We start from the raw sequence: 24,106 nt of genomic DNA, 5'->3' as shown, positions 1-24,106 counted from the left end.
CTTGGAGATCGGCTATTTTCACTACTTGATGACTAAACTAAGCATAAAGGTCCATGCTGCTGGTGTGCAGCATGGATTTCTACACAGAGAGGGCAATTCTTTCAACGTGATGCTGCATTCAAGTTCAGGAGAATTTGGACATAATTTGGACAGGGCAATTATTTTGAATGCTGCCTTCAGGTATGGCAAGGAAAAGGGCATTTGCATTTCTTTCACAACTAATAAAAACTGCATTCATGGTCTGGGGAGGGCAGTTTTTACAGACAGATAAAAGGGCAGGGGCTCAAGCCCCCTTTGATGTCTACCAGTATGTGTGCACGTGCCTGGAGGCCAGGGTCTCCGTCCAGGATGGTGTAGGTGACGCTCTGTTCCCCGGGGCTGGTGGCGTTGATGGAGAGGACGGGGGTGGAGACGGCCACGTCCTCCCTGGTGGCAGCGTCGATTTTGACAGGAAATTTAGTTTTAGTTTTAGTCATAGACATCTGAATGAAATGTAATTTAGTTTCAGTCACATTTTAATCTGAAAAGTTTTAGTTTTAGTCTAGTTCTAGTCAACGAAATCTACAGTTGATTTAGTCGACTAAAATGTATTTTGGCGGGCCTCGATGGCTGATTTTACACTTGGTTGCATGCTGAAAATAGACGATCTACAATTCACAACGTGTCGCATCACGACGCGTTGTGAGCTTGTAGATCTGCTATTTTCTGAGCGCAACACCTGAGCACAACCAAACATAAAATAACTTGTCTTTTAGTTATACTGGATCTCTTCTCCCTTAACATGTCTAGTTTTTATTTGTTGATTGTCAATATACTGTATATTGCACGGGTCTTCAACAGGGGGTCCGGGACCCCTAGGGGGTCCTCAGAGTTACTACAGGGGGTCCTCCAAATCTTTGTATGACTTTTTTTTTCTCCTTTTTTATATTAATCACTTGAACCCTAGCGTCCATATTCTAAGAACTTTAACCAAAAATAACCGATCTACAAGCTTGTAGATCGGCTATTTTTGGCAAAGAGGTTGGTGTAGAGGGGAAAAAGAGGAGACTAAGTACAGAGTGAAAGATCAAGTTTATTAAGTATTGACAGTTCAAGTGGTTAAATATCTGAAAACACAAATTGACATGAATCCAAAATACACTGATGATTGTGCTGTCAAACAATGAAACTATATGGAATCTATGAACAGGTTGTGGGGGTCCCTGCTTCATCTCGCTCTCTCTCAACTAAAGGGTCCTTGGCCTGAAAACGTTGAAGACCCCTGGTATATAGTCTTTTTTTAGTCAGTGAAAAAATGTAGTCGACGAAAAATTTTCATCATAGTGTTAGTCGACCAGATCAACATTACCTGACAGTGATGCCGTAGAAGGGCTTGTCGAACACCGGCATGGCTTTGTTGGCCACGGTGACGGGCAGCTCCACCTCGCTGGACAGCGGGCGGTAGCCGCCGTCGGTCGCCACGACGACCACGGTGTACGCGGCGTTGGAGAGGTCCGCATCGAAGGGCCTCCTCAGGGTCAGCTCCCCTGTCACTGGGCTCACCTGCCGAGCGGATTTGGGGAGGAAATGTTTTTTTTTAGGGTGGGCTCTAAACGAGGTACGAGGGTATACAGTCCCTAAACGAAACATTTATATAGCAGAACAGTGAGTTCTACAGACAACTTTGAATTTACGTTGGTGTCGGTGACATGTATTCCTTGCTATAAATCTGGTTAGAAGACAGAAGGAGAGACGTTGTAGACGCTATTTTGTTTTAAAGTTTAACATCCCTTAGAAGAAAAGTGTATGTTTGTTTACTATGAAAACCGGTACATCTTGTCCGCGTATCTCTGTCTGTAGGTCACGCCTGACACTGTAGTTCCCCTGACACATCACTGTGACATCACAGGTGATATCACAGGTCACATCACCTACCGGTATGTAAAAGTCCATATACAGTATGGGTATTCCCCAGGAAACCCTTTTATGCCCATATATGATGATCCTTGATGTCATCGATATACATCACTGGCCAGATGGCCAAGACATGGTCCATATCTTTGTATCTGGTTCAAATAGGGATCTCCATGTATGGGCATAAAAGGGATTGTAGGTTTTTGATGTCATGGGAACCACTCTAACATAATCGCTTTTATATGCCCATAGGAGATCCCTGATATCATCAATATTAAGCACATATCTAACAGGACTTCATATGGGAATGCCCATATATGGAGGAAGACAGCCCATATCTGTGTGGCTGGTTCAGACATGGATCTTCATGTATGGGCATAAAAGGGATGTACCATACAGTACATGGATCTCCATATATGGGTACCAGGGGTCTCCATGTATGGGTAACTGGTCCGATATCATATACATCACTGGCCAGGTGGCCAAGAATTGGCGCAACCTCGTATGTCACCCTGAGGCGTCTTACTAGTTAATAATTCATAAAGTGTGATTAGTTTTCATACATTTTTACATATTTTGTATATATTTTGTACATACTGTGTATATATATATTATATATGTTTTACAGTATATTGAATAAAGGTGAACAAGTCTAATAGCGTGATAGCATAATGATGACTATGTCTTACTTCAAAGTTCCTGTGAGCCTCTCTCAGGCTGTAGGTGACTTCTCCATTCACACCAGAGTCCTGGTCGGTGGCTGACACCCTGAAGATGGCTGACCCCGGGTCGGCCTCCACCTGTACGGTGGCGTAATAGGGAAGATTCACAAACTCTGGAGCATTGTCATTAATGTCTTCCACCTGGAGACAAAGGAGATCGTAAAGGAATTATTATTTAGTAAGGCGACTATTTCATTATTTCATTATTTGGTTATTGTAAAGTAGTTATTTAGTTGGTTTTTAGTTATGTTGCTTTTGAAATGAGTTATTTGGCTATTTATCTGCGGGTGGTGGTTATTTTGAGGCAGCAATACAAGAGAGGTTTGAGGAGAGTACGAGTGCATCGTGGAGACTTTTCAGGAGAGATTTTACCAGAGTCAATCCCCGATGTTCAGAGATAAAATGGGGATTTAGAGAGAAGCAATATGGCAAGGCTTACAATTACTTAGAGCTCAGTCCATACATGATTCCAATCATGCACACACCCACAGATGTGCACAAGTGTGTGCATGTGTGCATAACAATCTAACCCTACCAGCGTTATAGACCAATTCCTACAAGTATAGCATATGCACACAGTGATTATAGCTGACAGACAAAATCACATTTTATGCAAGGAAAATTCACAGTGAAACTCACAGGGAATACATAAAAAGATAACGCAAGCTTCCCCGAGGGCCCCACACCCACCTGTACGAGCACCGTGACCCTCGCCACCCTGAGCACATCGTACTCTCGCCTGACTTCAACCACCAGCTCGTAGCTCCCTTGCCGTTCGCGATCAAAAGGCACGCCGGTGGTCAGCAGCACTCCGCAGGAGGGCCGGATGGCGAAGCGCCCGTCGGCGTTCAGCAGGGAGTACTTGAGAGGCTCGTTGAGCCTGTGGCCCACGGCGCTGACGACCGTTACCATGGTGATGTCGGAGATGTTCTCGAGGATGGAGGCTGAGTACAGCGGGAGCGTGAAGAGCAGCCCGCTGTCCATGGCCTCCCGGACCAACACGGTCACCAGGACCGTGCTGGAGTAGCGCCCGTCAGACACCTTAGAAGGGAAATGAAAGGGAGAAAAGGGCAGTATTTCTCAAACTTGTTCGTGTCAGTGACCCCCAATCTCAAATGTATTTGGCCATGGACCCCCATTCAAAAGATATATTTTGTGCCATACAAGATTTGTGTTGTTAAAATGTTTAAAATATATATATATATTTTCTTCTTCTGATGTTTTGAATATAGCAGATATATGAACTCACAACGCAATGCAATCATGAAGCTTGTAGGTCTTCTATTTTCAAATAGCCATTGTATATGGTATATACACGTAGGTTACACTAATACAGTGGTTCTCAACCTTTTCAGGCCACGACCCCCAAAATAAACATATTTTAACTGGGGACCCCCCACCCTGACGAGCACTAAGAGTCGGCTATTTTCACAATTTCTGCCTCTAATATTTTACAACTTGGCCAATGTTTAATTTGTCAATATAGAGGTACAGTATTAAAAAGTCCTTAAATTGTCACTTTAGAAATGTGCATATACTTACTGGTACCCTCTATACACTTAAACTGTATGTTGGTTAGTTTACTGTTGAGTGAGAAAACAATGTTGCACATTAAATTAATCATCTGGGGGGACCCCCCCAAATAATTTGGGGACCCTCTTGGGGGTCCCGACCAGAGCACACGAGCGCAGTGGGGCGGGACGGAAAGCCGCTCCGCGCTCCAGGGGTCTATGGTACCGTTCATTCTTCGCTCATGTCTAATACACTAATATTGCTGGGGACACTATGGAACCTCCTCAAGGACCCCGGACCCCAATTTGAGAACCACTGAGATAAGGAATAACTTTATTTATTATTCTCCAAGAGGGGCGCTCAGGGGAAATTTGTCTTGTTCCAGCAGTGAGCAGCTGGTCATGCAAATGAAGTGGTTCACCTCATATTATTGTTTGTGTACACCACACTACCATGACATTTTGTGCTGTTGTCCTTTTATTGACATCTTATTTTGTGGAACTGTAGCTGCTGATGTGCTGAAACAATCGTACTTCATCTCAGGGTAACAATGACAAATCATCTAATCTCTTAACAATCTCTAAAGCTGCACTTTGTAACTTTCCTCGTCTACCCCAGATTTTTAACCCTGGTCTCCTGCTCAAGTGCTGAGATGTTTTACCTTTGAGCTAATATAGAGCCTGCCTGCTTGTCCAGGTGATAAATCCTATCTTGACCTTCAGGTCCAAATTTGTGGTCCAAACCAGAAACAGGATTGTGTGCAATGTCTCAGCTAAACACTAACATCTAAATGTCTCAATAGAAGAGCCGGGAGACAAAATACTACCACCCCAATTGTAGAAGTTATATTGTATTATTAACATACTCTACACAGATTACACAAAAATACATTTTATTCAAAAAAACAAAAAGTTACATAGTGCCGTTTTAAACCCTCTATATTTAGTAAAACAGACCTGAGTTAGCTCTAGACTTGGTCTGCTCTTGTTTCCTTCTACACCACATCTCTTTGTCGGAAATAGACGATCTACAAGCTCACAACACGCCGCAACACTCAAGTTGAAGTTCAATACCATACCATACGCACTAACTCCTATATGGTATACCCCAGGGGTCTTCAACGTTTTCAGGCCAAGGACCCCTTAGTTGAGAGAGAGATGAAGCAGGGACCCCCACTACCTTTCCATAGATTTAGTTTCATTGTTTGACAGCACAATCATCAGTGTATTTTGGATTCATGTCAGTTTGTGTTTTCAGATATTTAACCACTTGAGCCGTCAATATTAATAAACTTGGCCTTCCACTCTGTACTTATTGTGCTCTTTTTTCCCCTCTACACCAAAGCTCTTTGCCGAAAATAGCCGATCTATAAGCTCACAACGCCGCTCACAAGCTCACAACGAGGCGTTGTGAGCTTGTAGATCTGCTATTTTTGGCTAAAGTTCTCAGAATATGGACGCTAGTGTTCAAGTGGTTATTGCCATGGTATAGAGTGGTTTCACCTCACATGATAATACAGTTGCTGTACTTCACGGGAGTGTGTGTGTGTGTGTGTGTGTGTGTGTGTGTGTGTGTTGGGGGGGGGGGGGGGGGTGTTGGTCTCCATGGACAAGTCTAAACGAACACGACGAAGTCTTGGCAACGATCGTAACCCTCCCCACCCACCCATCAACCCACCCCACGCACACACGGGTACATGCTGAACAAGCAGATACTGCCTGTGTAACGGTGACAAGATGTAAGCCAACATGACATGCACAGCAGAGAGCGAGCCGGCTTTTACATAACAAAACAAAAAGCGTTGCAGGTGTGGGGGGGTGGAGGGTGGTCGGAGCACCATGGTACAAGAACAGCTGCAGCAGTGAGTGTGAGAAATGTGCACAGCGGCGATGAGGCTGCGGTGGGTCGGCTTAATTAGACCATATAATTGTCACAGATTAATTGTGGTCTGTGTGAATCATGGATCACACTATGGCCTCTGCACATGAATGAGTGTCCGATAGGAACTAGTCCAGGCGCGATTAACCCACATTAAAGACATGACCCTTTTTGTTTTCATGCCAGCTATGCGTAATTTATCCCGAGATAGGCAATTACTCTTCCTGATTATGACGTGTCCAAATGGCTGTTAATAGCGCGACGTATAATATGTGTAGCTGCTCAATGTAAAGTGACCGGGGCTGGCATAGAGAACTATGATCTGGAGAGCTTACTCAGCAGTTTTAAATGACCGATGATAAAAGCATCGGTGTCCCTATAGAACAATACCGCTGCCTGTAAAAGATGTGACAGTGGCTTCAGCCATGTCCTTAGGCAGTGCTAAGCAGCTATGGTTCAACGATAGCAGCCAGGAATATTCTTTTTTACGTTGATCATGACTAACTACATTTCTCTTGTTACTAACTCTACAGTACGTTTGAACCCATTAAAACCGGGAAAGCATCTGTGCAAGCTTGAACATCTGCTATTTCCGAACATCATTATAGACAAATCTTGAAAGTGTTGGAATAAAATAAAATAGAATAATTTTGATTTTTTTAACAAATCTTCTTTTCTGACATAGAACATTTTCAAATGGGGGCCAAATAGAGGCTGTCAATTTGGGGGTCCTTGACATGAAAAAAGCACTAAAGTTTTTTTATTGCCATTTTTAGAACCGGCCTCAGGTCTTAATAGGTTTAAATAACATGGCAGTTAGTGAGTCATGATCTAGAGGCACTAATAACTTTAGATGTCATTTTGAAGGACATCAGCAATAGCAAAGACACGACGGGCCACTCCATTCACCTTGACGTTGAAACGGTAGCGGTCCTTGCTGAGGTTGGGGTTGGTGACGGTCACAGCACCAGTAGAGCGCTCCACGGAGAAGTGCTCCAGGTTGCTGTCGGTCAGCGAGTAGACCAGCTGGGAGCTGACAGACGCGTCAGAGTTCAGGCCGAGGTCAGGGGTCAGATCATCGGGGTCAGAGGCCTCGACTCTGATGACCTCGACGCCGGCGTAGGTCGGAAGGAGGAGAATGGTCTCGTAGGACTCCAGGGAGAACTTGGGAGGGGAGTCGTTGATGTTGATCACCTGAGAAAGTTCGGACACACAGGTTTAAAAAATAATATTATCCACAAGTTTCCTGTGTCCCATGAGCCCTTGCCTGAATGTTGGGCATCACTTCCCATTCCTCTTAGGCCACGTTTAATCGATGTGGCATAATTATGTGGCAACGAATGGCTTTTTCTTTTCTCTAGAAAACAGTGTCCTGTGAACAGCGCCTTAGCTGTTTCATTCTGATTGGTTGCTGTTGTTGTTGCGAGCCTGTGACACCTGAATTTCTGCATGGTGATTACTTGATCTTCGTTAACACTTATACTGCCAATGACGAGTTATGTCGTAATCTATTGCTGGTTCACTGCCATTGACAACTCGTCATTCTCTTTTTGGCCACTAGATAGTGCTGTACCATATGTTATCAAAGACCAGTAGCCAGAGATGGCGACTCGAGTTGAAGACTTGGACTCGAGGCGCACTCGAGTTGCAATTTCTCAGTCTCAGCGGCGACCGCGGTTTTCCCAACGAATCTAAGCGCAACGGTGGGGGCCAGTAGTGGGCAGGGAGCACTTTGCTGTGTTCACTTGGACCGTGCAGAGCTCCCCCACCGTTGCACTCAGGGTCATTGGGAAAACCGCTATCGCGTCTCCTAAAAGCGAGACAGACAGAGCTGCTGCATGCATCCTTTCATCGTAAGATTTAAATATTAAAACGGCGAACTTGGCATTTGTTTAATCATTTGATAAGATGATAGGATTATCTGTGAGAACCTGCTTTTCTAACGTCGGCTTTCTCTATTGCGCGCAGTGCGTCCTCATCATTGATCACCAGCTGCAGCAGAGCTATACTAAATACCTTATTAACCCCACGTAACCTTGTTCAAAGCATTGGCCACCATGCCCACGCAATGTTAGGATTATTAAATGCTTCGTTATAGCCTAATGGGGCCGGGGGCCTCAGTACTCAATTCATAAAAATTGTCAAGCAAGACAGCAAGTTTGGCTGGTTTTGGGATTAATCAAGACGTTGGATGTCTGGATGATGATCGGGATGGGTACCCTGCTACTTGGACATAACTGCGCTGCCTCGAAGCCTCCAAGGAACTTCCAACAGAGGATAGGAGAGCTGCCTACTTCAGAGATGTTTCCCGACCCCCTAGAAATGGATCCATTAATCGTGGACGTTACTAAAGAGCCTCCGTAGCGTGACTGTGAGTACATACATTCATGTGTCTTTCCTAATTTAGCCTGCCATGGCTGCTGCTGTAGCTGTATCTCTGAGTACCGGGTGATCATGATGCGCCATATAACTTTTTCAGCTGGAGGCTAGATCATTATAAAAAATAAAAAATAAAAATATATATATATTTATATGTACATAAAGACTTGTGACTCGACTCGGACTCGTGATGAAAGAGACTCGACTCGACTCGGACTCGCCCCCCCCAAAGACTCGACACTCGACTCGGACTCGTCCCCCAAAGACTCTTAACTCGACTCGACTCGTGATCACGAGACTCGTGGGCATGTCTGCCAGTAGCACATGGCTAGTCTGGATGCCATATAGCCATGTTCGGAAATACGTACTCAACGCACTGGTGTGCCATGTTGTCATTCGTTTATTCGGTGCCGTGCGGTGCCGTGCGGAAATCCAGTGCGCTGCGCACAGAGTGTGCTGAGTGCACACACTGAACGACCCTACTCAGAAGTTGGGGTTTGGCAGTGTGGTGTGTCAGTGCTGTGTTTTGATTTGCCGTGTCTCCAGCGCTTCTCAGCTGTGAACAATGGAGTAGGAATGATAACACAATGCACTATTTGCGGCTTGATAGGTCCTTTTGGGGTTTATTGTTTCACACGCATGCCGGCGTCGAGGTCATCAGAGTTGATGGCAGTATTATGAAGAGAAGAAAAGGCACACTGTCTTAATGCTCCTAAAATAATGTATTAAGTTAACAGAGCGGTTACAAAAAAATACAACTTTTCATCCTCTCCGGCCTTCGTCAGGTATATTATGGAAATCAAAATGACTTAAAGGAGCTCTTTGTCCATTTTCAACCCTATCTTTATATAATTAGTCCTCACTAATGCTCATTATAAGGTGAGAGACAGAACAAGTGGACAGAAATAATACCATCGTATAATGAGATAGCCTGACACTCAGCCTGAATTTTCATTTTGTTTCACTCCATTCTTTAGTCTGAAAGCCCTCTCAGTGCAACCTTTTCCTGAGAAGGAAATTGCCAAAAAAGTGGCAGTCTTTGGCAATTGTTTCACAATGGTAGACCCCTGACTCACCAGAATATATATATTTTAATGGATGTGGCTGGCGATTCAGGGCCTGGAGACAGGCAAATAATGAGCATTAGCAAGGACCAATTACATGAGGATAGGTTGAAAATGGGTTCTTTTTGGTGCTGGAGACCCCAGTTCTGACACCGCACATTGTAGCCTTAAATTCATGGAATGTTATGTGTTTATGTTGCATTCCTTCACAGTGAATAAAGAACCCAAAAAAACGAAAGAACCACTTTATGAATTGAAAATAGGGGGCCAGGATTAACAACGGCAAAACGTTTATGGATTCTTCATTCTCCGTGAAGCTATGAAGATGGTTTTGGGGAGTCAGGGGGAGTTAAGAATTCAGAAACTGAACAAAAAACACTGGTGCCTAAAATTCATACTGACACTGGTAATAGGCAGAGATGAATCAATGCCACTGTGGACCTGGCTAATGCTTTTTTAGGTGAATAAATGCCAAACTGAGGGGGCAAGGCGGGGCCGCCTTGCCGCCTCAGTTTGGCATTTATTCACCTCATGGCCTCCACAAAGATCCCCGCCCTGCTTACCTTTAAAATGACCTCTGCAGGGCTGTCAGCATTCCTGGGAGGCAGTCCACTGTCTCTCACATGGACACGGAAGAGGAACTCGGAGAAGGTCTCATAATCCAGAGTGGCAATTGTTCTAAAATTCAAGAATCATTCAGATGAATGACATCGCTTCACGGTACTAAAGGTATAAAGCGATGGTTCTCAACCTGTGGTTTTTATTTTGGGGGGCCACGGCCTGAAAAGGTTGAGAACCACTGCTTTAAAGGACCATACAGACAGCGGTAATTGTAATTTCATCTATGTTTACTCCATAGTTGTTAGAATGGTAGCAAACGTACTTATTCCTCATTATGTGCAACTAGGTTACTTATTAATAAGTAGGCTACTTATTAATATGTACTACTTCATTAACACTACTCTATGACACCTCAGAAAGTACTACTCCAATTATTCCACCATACTTCTTCATACCCCGCCCTGCCAAAATAGTATTTTTTATTTATATTTTTAATACAGCAAACACCTACCTGATTGATCCAGTCCCTGAGTCCACGCTGAAGAACGTGCGGGCGGTCTCATCTATTATCTTGAATACTAGTAGGGCATTATGGTTGCGGTCGCGATCAGAGGCCTGGATGACAAGAGGATTGCCGTCCTCTCCCAGGACCACACTGTTAATTGGAGCTGCCTCGCTGATTACTCCAACATACCTGCAGGCACAAACGGTGGCACAGGGGAAGTGTCGGAAGACAGCAGTAATTTTGTTTCAGCCGTTTTACGCTTTCCACTTATCCAGGAATTAACCTTAAGGGAAATATTAGGCGCCGTCCCCACTCAGACATGAGACCTGTTGAGGTGCTCTTGAGGAAAGCCACTCAAGTCTCAATTAATCATAATCTTAACTCTTGACTTTCCTTTTTAGCATCAAGAAAGAAGTACACATATGAAACTGCAGGTTGGATGGATGAATGGATTGATGGATGTATTTGGCAGTAGATAGTACAGGATTTATTATATACCATATTATGGAAGGACAGAAAGATACAGCAGATGCCAATTTCATCCCATTTACCTCATCTGTTGGAAGACAGGTGTGTTGTCGTTGATGTCCCCCACTTGGACAATGACAGTAGTGTTGGCTTTCACCCCAGCCATGCTCAACGCACAAACTACCAGGAGGTAGGATGTCACAGACTGATGATGAAAAACAGAAAAGCACCAGTTTGGGTGAACCCAATGAGAACAAGGTGGAGCAAGTGTTTTTAGGACTATACACATTCATGAAAATATTTCTTTGCATTAAGTGCCTTTCAGACGGACGGCGAGTGACGCAAGAGTTCTTGCTTGGATCAGCGGGAATCGCGACCGCGGTCTCTCATGTGGAGACGCAAACGTAGTGTAGAACAGGGGTCTTCAACAGGGGGTCCGGGACCCCTAGGGGGTCCTCAGAGTTACTACAGGGGGTCCTCCAAATCTTTGTGAGATAGAAACCTTTTTTTCTCCTTTTTTATTTTAACCACTTGAACCCTAGTGTCCATATTTGGAGAACTTTAGCCAAAAATAGCAGATCTACAAGCTCACAACGCCTCGCAGCGCGAGGTGTTGTGAGCTTGTAGATCGTCTATTTTTGGCAAAGAGCTTTGGTGTAGAGGGAAAAAAGAGCAGATTAAGTACAGAGTGAAAGGTCAAGTTTTTTTAAGTATTGACGGTTCAAGTGGTTAAATATCTGAGAACACAAATTGACATGATTCCAAAATACAATGATGATTGTGCTGTCAAACGATTAAACTATATGGCATCTATGGATGGCATCATCTCTCTCTTAACTAAGGGGTCCTTGGTCTGAAAACATTGAAGACCCCTGGTGTAGAAAAAGATTACCACAATCCAGCTCTTGCCGCCCGCGTGCGCATGCAGGAACGAGCACGCGCGCGAGAATTTCACGGACCGTGCACGCTGGCCTCTCCCCTCCTCCTCCGCTTCTGAGCGCATCCCAAATAAACGCCCGCCTCTCTTTGAAAATGAATGACTAAGGCGCGTCAACCGCCGTCCGTCTCAAAGGCGCTTTACTTTTGCATTGCAAAATGTTTCATCTATAGGCAGGATTTCTCATTTGGGGACAAGGATTAAACTCTTTGTATTGTGCACACATTGTATATACACACACAAAAGACATACCTCATAGTCGAGCAGTTTGCGGGTGGTGATGACACCAGTGTGTTGGTTGATTGAGAAGCAGCGGTCTTCGTTGCCACTAGTGATGTCATAAACCAGTGCTGAGCGACTGAGGGCGCTAACAGTGGTCACATACGTTCCAATGGCGCTGTCCTCTGTGATCTGGAAAAGTGGGGGCATCACAGATAATAGATAATGGTGCTGCAGTAAAGCATGGAGTGGAGGAGACGTATAGCAATTATACTATAATTGCATTACATCTCTTCTATTGTCCTTTGATTGATTTCCTTTTTCAATTAATTTCAAAGGACAATGCCGCCATCTAATCTCTGAATAGCTTTGACCATATGGTACAAAAGCAAGTTCAAGTGTCTACATCTACAAGCTCATCTCCATACTGTGCTGAAATGAATACAACCCACTGGCTTCCTCAAAAATCAAACACCCGATGCTTTGGAAAATGCCAGTGAATGTCAAGTACTGTGAGTTGGACTAAACATGCCAGACCGCTGGGAATAGTAATATCGTTATCGTTAGTACAATGTTTCTATCACTCCATTCACTACCGTCTATCTCTCCCTGCCTTTCTCCATCCAGCCATAATCAGTGATCCGTCCATCATCAATTCACCCTTGACATCAGCTTGGAAACAGGGGCGTCACAAGGGGGGGGGGGGGGGGGGGGGGACTGAGTTACTAGGGCCCAAGGTGGAGGGGCCTTAATTATTTTATACATTAGCTATTGAGAAATAGCAGACATACAAGCTCACAATGTGGCACCGAGTGCCGTGCTGCCAGCTTGTAGATCTGCTATTTTTGAAAAGTTGTGAAAATGTGTGCAAATCTTTGAATATATGTTGTTCTTTTTACTAAAATTTTGGTTCTGGGGGTCCCTGGAACTAAATATTTTGAGATGGGGGTCCGTGGCCAAATACATATCATTTTTGGGGTCCTTCACGTGAAAATGTTTGAGCACCACTGACATAGAAACATGGGTTTTTCAAGAAAACCTTATAAGGATTTAGAAGTCATTTATAGAATCGGGTCAAAAATATTCAAAGACTTGCACACATTTTCACAACTTTTCAAAATAGCAGATCTACAAGCTCGCAGCGGGCACCCCTATGAAGAACATTCAAGGGGGGCCCACAGTGAAACCTTGTACCCAGGGCCCAGAATTTGGTGCGACACCCCTGCTTGGAAACACTGACTTTCTGGGAGAATCTGGGCATGGAGATCCCTCTATCAATCCCTCATCTTTCTCATCATAATCTGTCCACTTCTATCCATTTCAATTTCACTCTCTCTGCACTTTCACTCCCATCCATCCATCCGCCTGTCCTTCCCTCCGGTCAACCGCCCATCAGGGACATGCTGGGCCCCTGATTCAGCCCGGGAAAAAGAGTTGGAGAGGCCCTCATTGCTGGGCCGCTATAGAGAGAGATCTCTCTCTATAGCACTGCTGCTGCTACTCAAAGAATTGTGACAAAGTGACAAGCCAGTGGGCCAATTACATGAGTTATATTTCGTCGTTGTCGGGTGGAAACCTTGTATGTACAAAACCGTTTGTTTTGTATTTATCATTTTAAAAATGATTTAAACTAGTGAAAACAGCCGATCTACAAGCACACAACGCCTCGCACCGCGAGGCGTTGTGTGCTTGTAGATCTGCTGTTTTCACTACTTTTGTGCGACGGCCTTGCATGATGAAGCAGGGCTTTGCTTTGCGAAAAAATTTACAAATTCGAAACTTGGGGATACAAGGTTTCTGCCCGACAGTGACGATTTACTTTGTAAGCCCCCAAAAATGGAACGAAGGCCGACATTTTATTTTTCATTTTTTCCTAATGGGCGGCCTGGAGCGGCCGGGAATGAACCGGCCGTTCGGGAGTTGTCCCGCTTTTCCCAATGGCCAGCACGTCCCTGCCGCCCATCCGTCCGTCCGTCTCTCCCTCCCGCCCTCTGTCTGTCGTCCGATCTATCCATCACCCCAAACCACCTATCCAACGATGCCTTTACCTCAGCTTGGAACTCCCTCTGGGAGAACTTGGGCTTGGAGATGTCAGAGAGTGTCAGGGAGATGCGGACTGAGGCCGTGGCCATCAGCCGAGGGAACCCGCTGTCGGTGACCCGCACCGTGAGGACATAAAAACCCACCGAGGTCACATCCAAATCTCTCGCAGTGAAGATAAGGCCCGTGGCATTATCTATGCCAAACACACCGCCCGCGTTACCTGCAAGGACACACAGAGGTTCAGACGTGAAACAATGTAATTTAATCGATTTGGTGGACACATTTATTTTAACACTTGCTAAGTGCCCATGGTAGATTTCCCAGCAGGATTACATCTATTTATAGCGCTGGTGGCAGAAGTGGGACACTAATCCCTAATTCTGGCGGGTTTTACAACTTTACCCACTGAACTGCACAGGATCACGTCAATGATCAATAAATGACAGCGGTAACTTGTGGTTATGAGTGTTAATTTTGTAAGACTAAAACGCGCTGCGCTGAGATGTATTATGAGCTTGTAGATCTGCTATTTTTAGCATGTAACCAAGTGCAAAATCACCAACCATCAAGGCCCGGCAAATACATTTTTGTCAACTAAATTAACAGAACATTTAGTCGACTAAAATCGTATGATATTCAGTCGACAAAAAACTAGACTGAAACTAAAACATAATATATCAGATAACTAAATACTGATTGATACCAATACCTTTGTACTTTACTCAAATACATTTTGAATTCTGGAATATTGTAACGTAAGTAAAACATTTGTACTTTTTTCCACTAGTGCTCAGTAGAGGCCACTAGCTTTAAAGTCCATGGTCACATCCAGTGGTTTGTTGATATCATCTTGTAGTAGCATACGTTAGAATACATTATTCATCTTCAAGCAGCTAAGCACAACGTAAGCTAAAGAAGGTGTGGGACAGAAACATTGTGTGCCTTTTAAAAAAAGCAAGAGATAGAGCGTCCAGGTTGCAGACAGGACCTCACCTGCTTCTATATCGTAGGAGAGCAGTCCATTGATGCCGTTGTCTTTATCTAGAGCTGTCACCTGCAGCACAGAGGTTCCTGCTGGGGACGACTCGTAGGCCACAGCGTCGTACACCGTGTTGGTGAAGTACGGGATGTTATCGTTAGAGTCCTCCACCCCCACCAGGATACGAGCCAGGTCCCGGTTAAATGGAAACTCCTGATCTTTGACCTGTTTGAGTGATAAGAGTGCGGGATGGGGAGGGGAGATGAATATGGACGTGGTATAGGAAAGGTTGAGAAATGGGAAGAATTAGGAAAATTAAGTCAAGGAGAGCCAAGCGCATGGGTGCCAAGATGAGTAAAAACCTGGACGGACGCACAGGCACTCCCACATGCTCAAAACGTCCACATGTACATAGTCTAGTGGGCAAAGACCCACAAACAAAAAGTACATTTACAGATGTATGCATGTGTGTGTTATTATTATTATTATTATTACTACTTAGTGAGAACCGAACGTGAACGTGTGTGTGTGTGTGTGTGTGTGTGTGTGTGTGTGTGTGTGTGTGTGTGTGTGTGTGTGTGTGTGTGTGTGTGTGTGTGTGTGTGTGTGTGTGTGTGTGTGTGTGTGTGTGTGTTTGTGCGTGTGTCTGCCCACAGTCAGTGACTAAGCTCCTCTGTCACAAAATAAGCTCACCTGCAGAAGAACAATGTCTGGTATGGTTGTTGATTATCCTCTAGGTTTACAGGTATAATACTGTATCACAATGTATTGTAATGTATCATTTAATCGCTTAATAACAATGCATTCTCACTCCCAAGACATCAAAGGGGTGACTTCTTGGGACGGACATCCCAAGAAGTCAAACATTTGACTGGAAGCACCCTTTTAGGTGTTTTATTTTGAAATTTGATTTGAGGATAAACCCCTTGAGATGCAGCATCTTGTCTTCCAGGGGGTCCTCTGGCACAACGCACAAACAATAACATGAAACAATCACACAACAATCAACAATAACATGGACATGGCTCTCACACCATCCCAGACCATACATCTGTTACACATGTCATCTAAAACATTATAATAACTAGAAGCAGTGCTCTTCTGAGCACACGGTCTCCGCCAGGTCATGTATAGGTTATTGTGGCCTCCTGGTGGCGCTATAATAGGCTAATGTGAAAAGGGTGCCATGTCTTCCTCTGCCTTTCACAGCAATTGGATTCTGCATTTGACACATTTTTTTCCAAAAATGTGTTTTGCAAAAGTCGACCTGCTGGTGGCGCTTTAACACTCACCCTGCCAAAAAAGACGTTTCTATAATAAAAACGTCTTTTTAACTATGGACCTCCCTGCCAGACGTCTTCTGGACGTCTTTTTTAAATAAATAATAAAAAAAAAAAATTTGGACCTCCAACAATGTACTAGGCATGATCGCGATCGCGAAATTGCATGTTTAACCCCCATACCAACCCCATCTTTCAAACATGGCAGCCATGTTTGTTTACATTTGAAGAAAACATAAGGGCTGTTTTCTCCTGAATGCCTGAACGGATTTCCAAGCGGATTTTTTTGTTTGAAAGCTGTGAAAAGCATGCACATGCATAGTGCATGATCTGTGCACGAATGTGTGCACCAGCGTGCACACTATTTTTTTAACCCTTTGTTGGCGAACCGGCAATATAAGAGGTCCCACTTTAAATATGGCACAGCACGAGTTAACATGTTAAAAGGGTGCCATTTGTTCCTTAACCTAATGGGAATGTGCGACAGAGAGGTTTCCAAGAGGCAACCCCTCCTGGTAGAACCTCCTGTAATATTACCTCGGTAACATGATACGATTTTACCTACTTCAACATCACCATGAAAGTCCAATTGCTAGTGGAAAATGGTAAATGCTGCATTTATATAGCGCCTTTTTCCAAAGTGCTTTACAATGATTGTGCTTTACATTCATGAATTTTTTCATCTCCATTTCGTATAGTACTCCTGTGTTCTGCAATACAGGTCTTCAAAGCCTGTGACGTATTTCCAACATAAGTATATACCGGTAAATAGTAGTTGAGCATGTTATTTTGCCTCTTATTTTAATCTGTTTTCCTGTTGACAGGTGATCACCCGACACAGGAGTACTATACGAAATGGAGATGAAAAAAGCCCAGTTGCATTGCATTTCAAACAGGCAAACCACAATGTCTCATCTTTAAGATATTAATAGAAAAAGAGCATCTTCCAAGACATGGGGGAGATATAGATGAAGTATGAAGTATATAGAAGTACACTACCTTAAAACTATGGCACCTGTAGGACTCAATGAAGAGTTGACATTAGGCCATTTTTATAATCAAGCCAGTATAGGGGCTTATTGTGGTCTAGAATGTATCTTCTATTGTTTATAATCTTTTGATGTGTTCAGCAAGTAGGTTCTGAACAGAGTCATTAAGAGTCTTCAATGAATAGATTTAGGCTGACTGAGGTTGGATACTACATTATTGTCCCTCTAGACAAGGGAACAGCTGGTGGTCTCCAGACTTAGTGGGTCTGGCATATCGATGCTTCCTGTTTTTAATCTCTTTTTCCACACTTTTTTATATAAAAAGTAAAAAGTACAAAAATATGGATTCACTGTTTGCTATAATCATCTATGTTGTAGAGAATCCTGTATGTTCATAAAGAATCATGTATATATTTCTGGTAATGCCCTATGTGTTTATAAAATAGAACAGAAAAGCCACGGAGAAAGGGCCATGGAGCTCTCCAAGACAGAATGATGCCAACCTCCAGTTCGGTCCTTGCCCTTCAAGCTGAGATCAGCCAGAATCAGTAACAGGTAAGCTCAGCATGATATCTAGTTCATTAGAACATTTCCTGAGTCAGGGCTAGTTTATCCTCATTTCACCCCCACTTTTCCTAGCTTTACTTGTTTCTCATTTCACCCCATGTCCACTATCGCTTTAATATTCCCTATGTTACATTCTCCTCATTGCAATGAGCCATGAATAGGCTCTACTGGGTTTTATAGGTTTGGTAAGACAGGTATTTCATCAATGTTTTATTTTATGAACTGCCTTTTCTATTTATAAACTGTATGTGCATGCAGTATGTATGTACATGTATGTATGAATTAATTTAGATACTGTATGTGCGCGTGAGAAGCACGCACGCATGCGTGCGCACACACGCACTTCTCGCCCCCCCCTGTCCATCTCTCACCATAACCGTGAGGATGTGCTGCGTCCTGGCTTCATAGTCCAGTCTGTCTGTGGTGTAAACCGCTCCAGTGCCCGGGTTGACTCTGAACAGCCTCATGCTGGCCGGATCTACGCTGCCATAGATGGAGAAGCTCAGGCGCGCGCGGTCGTCCATGTCCGAGGCTCTCAGGCGGAGGAGCTCGGTGTCCACTGGCGCGTCCTCTGAGACGCTGACATCATAGGCGGGCTGGGAGAAGACGGGGGGGTTGTCATTGCTGTCCAGCACCCTGATTAACACCTGAGAGTGCAGAGAAACAGACGGAGAGAGGACGGAATCCACAGGGAAAATACCATTATTATATTTCTACAACATAACAGTTCAACGTTTGTTTACTTTTTAAATATTGGAAACCTTGTATATCCAAAACAGGTCCATTTTGTAATTATTTGTTTAAAAACCTTTTAAAGTAGAGAAAATAGCTGATCTACTGGCCCACAACGGCTCACATCACTAGGTGTAGATCACTACTTTTTGTTTGACACTCTTGTATGATAAGGCATAAATGTATAATTTTCGAAAAAACCTAAAAGGCAGAAATATGGAGATACAGCAAAAGGTTTCTGCCCCGACGGCAACAATATATAATTTAGAGTAGCCAGTTATTTTCTCCTTTTTTTACTCCAAATGTAGTGGTTATGTCAATTCCCAAATTCCCCGCACGTCTCTGCATGCATAGTCTCTGCTGCCTGCCCTACCGGCTCACCTGCCAGAGAGGAGCCCCCACCCGGGAGGACGTAGCACCTGCACCCTTCTCCATACCGATCAACACAGACAGCGCTGATAAGGCGCCGCCCCAGCCTCCCAAAATCGCTGGTGCAGCAGCAAAGATTGCCCCCCCCCTCTCCCCCCCCCCCCCCCCCCCGGATTCCCTTCCTCCCACGGCCAATTATGCTCATAGGGATGCTCATAGCTAGACTAGACTATACAAGGCACTTAAAAATGCACAGCACAGCTTGGCTTATGATTTGAGTTGTAGCGTGAGTCAGCAAAAAACTGCTGAGTTTTCCTTGATTAGCAGGCGTCTCTCTCTGACCGTCATTTATCCAAAAAGACGTTAATCACGTTAGTTAGTTAGTTAGTTATGAGCGAAAGGTGGAATATTGCAAACGTTTTAAGGTTCAGTGTGTCTATGTAGTATTGAAATTGTAGGAGCTCTGGTAATTCATGAATTGTGGAGAAATGAGAACACCATAAAAGTGGGGTGGACACTGGAGAGTTTAGCCAGAGTTTTGTATGCGTCAGCACAAAGGACCTAACTGATGATCATAACTCCAAAACTAGAACAAAATACTGTTTCTGAAGAAAGTGTGAGCTCACTGAAAACATTGAACAAATTATGTTATTATAGGGATGGCATTTGAGAGGAATGTACCTTCAAAAGTACAAAAGTGGAAGTAAAATAATATTTACACAGAAGTACAAAGTGTGATATGTGAAACTTAATGCAGGCAGTGGTTCTCAAAGTGGGATCCGGGGACCCCCAGGGGTCATTCAGGGAGGTCCAGGAGGTCCCTAGCTAAATGATAGATAGTTAGGAACCAAATGTAACTCAGAGAGTGTACAAATGGAACCATTTTGGTTCCATTTCCTAATAGTTCCTTAGCCTAATGCATGTCTTAACGGGGGGTCCTTGAAATTAAAATGGTTCAGAATCACCGCTAGAGCCGTACATATCTTCTCTTATGGAGGTCCCTGACTTATCTTTTCAAATGGGGGTCCAGCAGGCTAATATGTGTCAATTTGGGGGTCCTTGACATGAAGTTTGAGAACCACTGCTTTAAGGCGGAGCTACAGTTAGTGTGCATTAACAAAAGCAGAGCAGGGTGGGGAAAAAATTGAGTGGGTTGTAATTTAAAAAGAATTGTTGTGCACATCCACATATATGTCACTGGTGCAGGACTAAACATGAACAGATGAAAATAATAGTCAGAAAAATGTTCAATATTTTCCGGAGCTAACTGTTCTGCAGAAAAAAAAATATAATTTATATATTAGAATGTGTTTTACAGGTCAACTTAAAAAAAAAGAAGGACGACTGGCTGTGGGAAAAGAAAGTTGAAAACGATAGTGATTTTGATGAGATCCTGAACATCTGCTGTAAATAGTAAGGACGTGGATGAAGATTTTGCAACTCATGGACAGAAAACCCCAGCTACATCTGGGGCTTTCATGTACATAACATTTCTTTATTTATTCCTTTTAAAACAAAACCCAAACAAGACAGCAGGAGCATGTTCCATGTCTCACAGCAACAAGAAAGCCATGGAAGCACAAGAGAATGTGAGAATAACATAGAGGAGCGGAACGTCAAATACACGTAAATAGATAGACAGACAGATAGACAGATAGACTGACAGACCGAAAGAACAAGACGAGAGCGAGAAGCAGACAAACCGATAAACAGAGACAGATATTGAGATGTTATAGGAGATGCTGCAACAGCATTAAAGCGAGAGAGAGAGAAAGAGAGAGAGAGAGATAGAGACTGAGGGACAGAGAGATATAGAGACACATAGTAGCAGACAAACAGACAGACAGACAGACAGACAGACAGACAGACAGACAGACAGACAGACATATTGAGAGACGGTATAGGAGATGGTGCAACAGCCTTAAAACAATCAACCCAACCAAAGTGTGGTATTTCCCAACAGATCCATGCAACAATTGCAACATAGTGCTCCTCAACTTAAGGACTACTCAGACATACAAAACAAATTCCCCCTTAATCAGTGAATGAAAAGCTTCAGTAATTGACGAGTGCCTGTGCAATCAAACGCAGCAAATCAAAAGTGTGCGTACTGTAGGCTACAGGATCTGTGCCTTTGCCACGAGGGTAACAGAAGGATAGAGTGCGTACCTGTGCTGTGGCGAAGCTGGTCCCGTCTGTCACCTGTATGGTCATGTTATAAACAGCCTGTACCTCTGCATCCAATGGTCTCGCCACCACTATAGTCCCCATCCCCATCTGAAGATCAAATTGCATGTCGAAGCTCCCTGGTGTCACATATAGACAGAAACACACACACACACACACACACACACACACACACACACACACACACACACACACACACACACACACACACACACACACACACACACACACACACACACACACGTGTGCATGTGCACAGCCACATACGCAAACACAAACATGGAGATCGACACACACACACGTCACGAACACATGCGTACCCCCATACACACGCACGCACGCACGCACGCACGCACGCACGCACGCACGCATGCACACACACACACACACACACACACACAGACACACACACACACACACACACACACACACAGATCCCGGGAGTTTCAATCACTTAGTATTCACTCAGTGCTATACTCTCAGGCGCTTTAAGTTATTACTGTGTAATTGTTTTGGCCAGGTGCCGGTGTCTGGAGGGCCCGTGAAATGAAATGAACTGAGAGATGCTACGCAATCTAGCGCCGAAAAGCCACTCACCAGCCTTGAGAGCTGTTAACAGCCACATAAACATCTGTCTTATCACTGCAAAACACAACCCATCTCTGGGATCAAAAAAACGGGGGTGCGGGGCCATTTTCCGCGGGGCAGCAAAGTTTAAAGTCAAGGGGCCTTAATGTTTGATTAGTGCCAGGAAGAGCATTGATAGAAGTGTTTGGGCATTCAGCGCCATCCTCCGTCTCATTCCAGCGTCTCTCAGAGGAGATATCCAGGGCGCCGGAGTTTTCCTCAGCGTATGAATACTGATTGGGCATTTTTTTTCACAGGACCACTCAACCGTAGTGAGTGAGTAAAGCACAGGGATTTAGACTTTTTTCCCCCTCTCTCTGTCAGGGGAGAAGGTCAGTTAATTTAGGACTGAAGAGAAAATCATCGGACTGCATTAAGCAAAACAAAAACAGAAATGACTCTAGCGTGTCTGTTGTTGCCCGTTAAATAAAGAGCAGTATTTTGACGCCCCGCCTGTCACTTGTGGCTGCTTGTGTCTAACGGAGTGGAAACAAACAACGGGGATATCTATTTCTGTCTGTCGAGCGGATTTGACAAATGGGGGAACTGGCAATTTAAAGGCAACTTTTAAAAAGAAAGTTAGCTTCACCACACCTGTGTCGAGGGAACAGTTCCTGCCACACGCATTTTGAGGAATGTAGAATGTGTCTCTGGCAAGTCTTCCCCCTTCATAGAGAGAGAGAGAGAGAGGGAGAAAAGGAGAGAGAGGGGAAAGAATGGGAGAGAGAGAGTGAGAAAGATAGGGAGTGGGGGAGGGGGGACATAGGGAGGTACAGAGAAGGAGGGGAAGAGAAAGAAGGGGGAGAGACAGTGACAGACACAGAAACAGACACAGACAGAGAGAATGAGAGAGAGACGGGGGGCAGAAAGAAATGGGAAGGGAGAGAGAGAGAGAGGGAGAGAGAAAGAAGAATGGAAAGAGAAAATACACAAGAAAGGGAAAGAAGATAGCGAGAGGATATAGGGGAGAGGTTAATATTTGGGTGGGGTAATATAAAATTAACAAGTCAGACATCTTTTCACGATCAGATATCTGTTTCGCCTGGATCGTTTCTTTTCTTACTACTTAGCAAAATCCTGAGTGTTAATTAAATTCCAGGATTATAAAAATTAACGCCTCTAAGTTAAACTGTAAAGTTTTAGATGTAGTTTAACCGCAATGTCATGCGAGCTCACCGATTATGTCAAACCACACAGTGGTTGGACTGGACACGCGGCTGGACTGCCGTATGGAGACCACGCCCACTGGCTGAGCTACGTTGGCTGTCTCTGACACGGAGAAGTTGTAGTACCTCTGGGCAAACTGTAGGGGCAGTGACGAGGGCATGGGCTTGCGGATCCACTCAACGTGAAGCCTGACCGTGGACCACAGGGGAGGGTCTCCGCCATCCTCTGCCTTAATCTGGAGGAGGAAAACAGACGACAAAATGTTACCACACCGCTAGCTCCTTCCTGTTTGACTCCCACAAATTGTTGTTTTCCAGGCAGTGTTGATTTCGTCGACTAAAACTATGACGAAAAATGTGTGTCGACAGCGTTTTTTTCACTGACGAAAACTACATAAAAACTAAACAAAAAATAAGCTGTGGTGACTAAAACTAAGACTAAATATATTGACAATTTCGTCAACAAAATAAAAACTAGACTAAAACGTTAGGGAGGGAGAAGAGAGTAATTTTATGTTTGCTTGCTCTCAGGTGTTGCGTGCTGAAAATAGCCGATCTACAAGCACACAACCAAGTGTAAAATCAGTCATTGTGATGCCATCAAGGCTCGCCAAAATACATTTTAGTCGACTAAATCAACTGTAAATTTAGTCGCCTAAAGTCTTATGATATTTAGTCGACTAAAATTAGACTAAAACTAATACTTTTCAGGTGACTAAATTATGACTAAAACTAAATGACATTTTATTCAAAAGACTATGACTAAAACTAAATCAAAATTTGCTGTCAAAAACAACACTGTTTCCAGGATTTCTGATGTTATTCAGGTTCATTCATTCATGTTTTAAATGTTACATTGCATTTGTATCGTATTTGACTTGTAACTGAAATGCTACCTTCTTGACAGAAGAATTGAATTGAACACAAAAAATACTTTTGCTTATGCGACAGAAGACAGCTTTGACTATAACACAAATGTTTGAGCATCTTCAATGAAGGTTCAAAGATAGTTTGAAAGAAGTTCAAGTT

General features: G+C 43.9%; 1 protein-coding gene across 1 annotated transcript in view; it reads right to left on the bottom strand.

The window, feature by feature from the left end:
- Positions 1–24,106, bottom strand: part of fat3b (FAT atypical cadherin 3b) — a gene marked incomplete at both ends in the record, with an annotated part of 155,642 nt that overhangs the window by 94,299 nt on the left and 37,237 nt on the right. Inside the window, 15 exons of the mRNA XM_080749287.1 lie at positions 324–426; positions 1,349–1,542; positions 2,583–2,756; positions 3,306–3,656; positions 6,915–7,199; positions 10,012–10,126; positions 10,521–10,703; positions 11,066–11,187; positions 12,172–12,330; positions 14,187–14,401; positions 15,175–15,385; positions 18,368–18,643; positions 21,267–21,403; positions 22,506–22,577; positions 23,088–23,313. Of these exons, the coding sequence (XP_080605413.1) occupies positions 324–426; positions 1,349–1,542; positions 2,583–2,756; positions 3,306–3,656; positions 6,915–7,199; positions 10,012–10,126; positions 10,521–10,703; positions 11,066–11,187; positions 12,172–12,330; positions 14,187–14,401; positions 15,175–15,385; positions 18,368–18,643; positions 21,267–21,403; positions 22,506–22,577; positions 23,088–23,313 (2,823 nt within the window). The remainder of the gene's footprint in view (positions 1–323; positions 427–1,348; positions 1,543–2,582; positions 2,757–3,305; positions 3,657–6,914; positions 7,200–10,011; positions 10,127–10,520; positions 10,704–11,065; positions 11,188–12,171; positions 12,331–14,186; positions 14,402–15,174; positions 15,386–18,367; positions 18,644–21,266; positions 21,404–22,505; positions 22,578–23,087; positions 23,314–24,106) is intronic.

This window comes from Nannobrachium achirus (assembly GCF_963921795.1).
Source record: "Nannobrachium achirus genome assembly, chromosome: 19".
Lineage (NCBI taxonomy): Eukaryota > Metazoa > Chordata > Actinopteri > Myctophiformes > Myctophidae > Nannobrachium > Nannobrachium achirus.
This window is presented reverse-complemented; position numbering and strand designations above follow the sequence as displayed.